The 6,000-nt window shown below is 40.5% G+C and overlaps 1 protein-coding gene across 1 annotated transcript in view; it reads right to left on the minus strand.

Annotated features, from left to right (window-relative positions):
• Positions 1–5,457, minus strand: part of LOC119519922 (non-histone chromosomal protein HMG-17-like) — a 54,244-nt gene extending 48,787 nt beyond the window's left edge. The window contains exon 1 of the mRNA XM_037817667.1: positions 5,118–5,457. Coding sequence (XP_037673595.1) covers positions 5,118–5,387 — 270 coding nt within the window. The 5' untranslated portion in view covers positions 5,388–5,457. The remainder of the gene's footprint in view (positions 1–5,117) is intronic.
• Between the last annotated feature and the right edge of the window lie 543 nt (positions 5,458–6,000).

A 6,000-nucleotide genomic window follows, 5' to 3' on the forward strand; every position in this document is an offset into this window, starting at 1 on the left:
ACTGAACTCAGCCTGACTCTGTTGACTCTTCCTACCTGGTCCTACTTGGCCTGCTGTCATTTTCCCTGTCAGCTGCACAAAGAATACACAAATCAAGCACTGTGAGATGGCCTGCTTTAAATCATCTGTGTCTCAGGTAGACCTGGAATTACATAAGCACTGACCTGAATAACATCAGGCTTTTTTTTTTTTTTCCTATATAGATGAGATACCTAGTGCTAAAATTATCCTGCAGAGCAAATGACCACAAAATCCTTGAGGCTTGCAACAATTAAGTGTTGATTGCTCCTCCATCTGGGGTGGTCACCTAGGCAGCTGTTGTGATCTTAGCTGGACTTGCACAAAAGTATGGGATTTGGTTGACTGTCAGCTGATCAAGGAAGGCCTTGACTTGTATATCTGGGTTGACTTGGCTGTGTTCCAGGTGTCTCTCATTCTCTTGCAGGCTAGCCTGGGCACATGGTGATGGCAGAAGAAACCAAGAGCAAACAGAAACACTCAAAGCCTCTTAAGGTCTTGGTGCTGAATTACCACACGACCACATCTGCATTCTATTGACCAAAGCAAGTCACAAACCTGGGTCCACAGGGAGGAAATAGACTCTGCCACTTAAATGAGAGAAACAGCAAAGTTACATGGCAACAGGTAAGGATACACAGAAGGGTGAGGGCTGTGGCCATCACCGCAATCAAACACACAAACACTTCCCATTTTCACAATTAGACTGGAAGAGATAGGAGGGAAGAGGTCACCTGGTTGATCACTTTGGACTCCAGACAGCCCCTGAGGAGAGGTTGTGAACCAATGGTGGGAAGATGAATTCTCATTGGCACTGCTAAAGCTGCCATTATACAAAATACCAGAAATGGATTGGCTTTTATAAAGAGGATTATTAGGGTACAGATTTACAGTTCTAAGGTTATAAAAATGTTCAAACTAAGGCATCAACAAGAGGATACCTTCACTGGAGAAAAGATGATGGCATCTGCAACACCTCTGTCAGCTGGAAAGGCACATGGCTGGCATCTGCTGGTCTTTTGCTCCTGGGTTCTGGTTTCAAAATGGCTTTCTCCAAAATGTCTCTGGGCTTCTGTCTCTCTTAGCTTCTCTCTCTCTCAGCTCCTGTGCATCCTTGCTTGTTCTCCCAATGCATTTCTCTCTAAGCATCTGGGGTCCTCTCTTAGCTTCTCCAGGGCAAACTCTGGGCTTCATCTCTTAGCTTAGAATCTCCAAGTATCTTTCTGTCTTCATCTCCAAGTGTCTAGGTCTGTATTGGCCCCTGAACTCTCTTAAGGACTCCAGTGAACTAATCAAGAACAACCTTGAATGGACATGGTCACATCTCCATGGAAATAATCTAATCAAAAAGCCTCACCCACAATTGGGTGGGTTGCATCTCCAAGGAAACAACTTAATCAAAAGATCCCACCCTTGATAAGTCTGCACCCACAAGACTGGATTTAAAGAACATGGCTTTTGTGGGGGACATAATAGATTCAAACCAGTACATATGAATTACGTAAATCATGCACCTATCTCTAGCAGTTTATATGGGAAGAAACAGGGCTGGAAGGATTAAATGACATTGCCAACATCACACAGTGTGGATATAACAAAAGAATCAGGACATTGGCTCCAATCCCTAGATAACTGCAATAAAGACAAGAGAGTGTGTTCAATTCTGAAAACTTCCATACTGCCTATTGCTGGTATTTATATACCTGTCTCATACCTGCCCCCCCCCCAAAAACCAGATTTTTAGATTCCTTTTGAATAGAATCTTACTTACCTACTTATTTTCTTGGATTCAGACCACTAACACTTACGTATAATAAGAGTTTGGTAAGGGTGTGTTGAATGATTGAATGAATGAGAAATTCATGATCTCAACTAGCAGCCTAGGCAAAAGTAAAGATCAACATAGGCCAGTGGGTCACAACTGAGAGCGGATTTCTACCCCCCCCCCCCAGGGGGCATGCGGCAATGTCTGGAGATATTTTTGGTTGTTATACCTGGAGAGCTGCTACTGGCATTAGTAGGTGGAGGCCATTGTTACTGCTAAACATCCTGCAATGCAAAGGAAAGCCCCCACCACAAAGGACTATCTGGTCCAAAATGTCGATAGTACCAAGACAGAGAAATCCTAATCTAGACATATCCATGATGGATTATTGACAGATACTTCATCCTGGTGTTGTCATTCTTTCTTTAAATGACAACTTTACTGAAATATAATTCATGTAGTATAAAATTCACCATTTTAAAGTGCTGAATTCAATGGTTTTCAGAATGCAGTCATCCCTTCTACAACATGGTGGTTAGGGATACGGCACCTCCACAATCTGGAAAATCTGTGTAAAAAAAATTTTTTTTCAGGGTTTCAGGAAACTCCCTAGCTGTCTCTTAATCAGCAGATGCTGCCTCTCCTGTAACTTTTACGTTGTGTAGGCTAAATCTATTTTTAAAATTTTCACCCCAGACTTTGCTGGCTTGAAAATCCATAGGGGTAGACCCTTCACCTTCACTTTCCTTTAAGGAGTTGTGTTAGTTAGGGATCTCTAGGGAGACAGATTCAATGACAGCTACCTAAAAATACAAGATTTATAAAAGTGTCTCATGCAACTGTGGGTATGCACGAGTCCAAATTCCATAGGGCAGGCAGCAAACTGGCAACTCCAATGAAGATGTTTGATGAACTCCTCAGGAAATGAACTTGCAACTTCGATGAACTTCTCAGAAAATGCTTCACTGGTCAGCTGAAGAAGAAGTGAACATCCTTTATCTGTCTCACTTAAAAGTCTTCAACTGATTGGATTAAATCCAGCTGACTGCATTCTCTCATTGTGGAAGACACACCCTTCGATGAGTCATCAGTCACAGCTGCAGCCAATTGACTGATGATTTAATAAACCAGCTTATTTGTTTATTAACCAGCAACAAACATCCTTGCAGTAATGGTTAGGCCAGTGCTTGCTTGACCAGACACCTGGGTACCATCACCTGGCCAAGTTGACACATGAACCTAACCTTCACAGGAGTCATATAAGGACTTAGCCTTTTCTCATATGATACCGGAGTCTACTGGAATGCATTTTTAATAACAATCCCGCACCCAAAAGAATGTCGCACTTTCTGCGCAAGAGAGATGTGGATCTTGTGTTTAATGAAAATGCTTTGCATTCATTGGTGTAGCTGCAGCAATAGCTTCAGAGATTTCCTTCTCTTTTTTCTTGATATGCCTTATATTTCTTATTAATGCTGTAATGGTGACTAACTACAGCATCCATTTTGCCTGAATGAAGCAAATCTAATAATTCTACTTTCCCCTTCAAGTTCATCACTTTCCTCTGTTTCTTGGGAGCACTTTCCAAACCTTAAGGAATACTACACTTGGGACTCATGACTTTAATAGACTTTATGGTATTTAAATGGACACAGATATGAGAAATTCAACAGGCGAAGCGCACTGCGAGACCACAGCAAGATGTCACATGAGACATTGCTGTAAACACATTTGGCATCCCCAAACCAGTGTGTATAATCACAGTTCTGTCACTAAAAATTTAATTTTAAAAAAAAAATTGTGTAGCTGTTCATTTATTTTATGAAACAGTAAAATACATACTGTACAGGTAATTATATGTAACAGTACATACATTTTATGCATTTATGAGTTACTAGACTTTTTAAGATATCTCTACATTACTAGCCTTTGTGTGTTGTCTGCTGGGCTTCACATGTCATCTTTGACTTCTGCAAAGCTCTCAAAAAATTCCTATTTAATTTTGTATGCCTACCCATGATATATCAAAACCATGATGGCAAAAGTCACTATGTGGAAGGGATAACAGTATTCACAGAGTTGTGGATTCAATACCGCTATCTGATTTTAGAACATTTTCATCACCCACAAAAGAGACTCTGTATCTGCTAGTGGTCACTCTCCATTTACCCCTTCCTCCAGTCTCTGGAAACCACTAAGTTACTTTCTGTCTCTCTATATCTGCCTATTCTAGGCATTTAATATAATTGGAATCAGACAAAATGTGGCCTTTTGCCTGGTTTCTTTCACTTGGCTTAATGGGCTTAAAGTTCATTCACCTTGCAGCATGTATCAAACTCCATTCCATTTATTTCTGAATAATATTCCATTGTATAAACATTTTGTCTATCCATTCATCAATTGATGGTCATTTGAGCTGGTTTCCATTTTATTTATTGTACATTTCCACTACAGACTTTCTATTTAGTTCTTTTTATATATCTTTATTGTTATCATACTTTCCTTTTTTTTTTTTTTCCAAGCCAAATTGTATCCAGCTTTATTAAAGATACTTTTCATAAACAATCATGGTATTTCAGGCAGGACATGGACAGACAATCGGTAACAGTATACAACAACTTTCAAACTCCCTTCTTCAATGGACTACCAAAATCAGACAGCCACTATAAAAACCAATGAAGTCTTCATTTGATGCTCTGAACAGGGAAAGTTTCAGAGTGAGGGTTGACATTTCACATTTAGCATGTTGTTTGACAACTTTTCACGAGCCGACACTGACTTTCAGAAAATGAAATGAGAACAGCAGAATCATCAGTTTTAAGATCCACAACCTAAACAAGGACTCACTGCTCTTTTGTCAGATGCCATCTCAGGGGCATCACTGGAAGGTCCAAATTGCCCGACATTCTGGTAACCAATTCTTTTGGGTCAGGCCCCAACAGGTTTAAGGGAGCCAAGTCTATGCTGAAGGCTAAGAGGGAGAAGAGGACATAAAAACGAATTTTAGTTTTTCCATATAAGGCATTTGCGTCAAGGTGGCTAATGTGTGTCAATATTAGGGAATCCCATCTCCTGGGGGTAAAGAGGAAGTCTCTCAAAATCAGAGGGGAAAGATGTTTTCCTCCATATTAACCCAGCTTCAGAGACATTCTATTAGCGACATTTGCCCCTTCCCCAAAAAAACAACAATGAAGTGTTCTGTGTGCTAACAACATAGCTTTAAAAAAAAAAAGTAAAACAAAATTCTGCATTTTTATAAAACTTGATAAAAAATAGTATTTCAAACTGTACAGTCACCAGAAGTACACAGTTATCAAAAATGCACACACTTCACTTGGCATCTCCAAGCACCTTCAGCTTTCTGTGCCTGGTCTGTTTTGGCATCTTCATTTTCTGCAGGGTTACTCCCATCCTTGCCAGTATCAGCTTTCCTTTTTTTCCCTTTGGGTACCTTCTCTCCCTTCTTTGCAGGGGCCTTTTTAGGCTTGGGCTCTGGCTTTGGAGGAGCAGGTTTAGCAGATAACCTTGCAGATCTTTTCTGTCGTTCATCTTTTACCTTGGCTTTATCTCCTTTAGCATCCCCTTCAGCCTTTCTCTTGGGCATGGTGGCGACGGCGGTAGGACATGGGCGCTGGACGCGGGGATGCAGCGGTGCATGGGCTTTTGTCGGTCCGGGGGTCACTCTCGCCTCTTCACACTGCTCCCATACTTTCCTTTAATTCTTTAGACAGGTTGCCCTTAGTTCTTTGAACATATTTATAATAACTAACTTAGACTCATTGTCTAGTAAGTCCAATGTCTGGGCTTCTTGTAGACAGTTTCTATTCACTGCTCTTTTTTCCCTGGGTCATATTTTCCTGTTCTTTAAATAGTTCATATTTTTTTGCTGAAAACTGGATATTTTAAAAATATATCAACTCCAGAAATCGAATTCCCCCAGAGTTTTTCATTGTTGCTAGTTGTTATTTGCTGTTGCTGCTGTTTCTTTGCATGGTGACTTTTCTGGACTAATTATGTAAAATATGTATTCTTTGCCTGTGAGGCCACTGAAATTTCTGCTTGATTATCTTAGTGGTCAGCTAATGATTATACAGAGATTTCCTTAAATGCCTTGAACCCAAAAGCCTTCTAGACTTTTCCAAAGGGCTCTCATGTGTTGGCACATGTGCTCAATGCTCTCATAGGCAGTTTACAACTCTGCCTTGGCCTTCACTTCT

This window comes from Choloepus didactylus, chromosome 24, assembly GCF_015220235.1.
Source record: "Choloepus didactylus isolate mChoDid1 chromosome 24, mChoDid1.pri, whole genome shotgun sequence".
Taxonomy (NCBI): domain Eukaryota; kingdom Metazoa; phylum Chordata; class Mammalia; order Pilosa; family Megalonychidae; genus Choloepus; species Choloepus didactylus.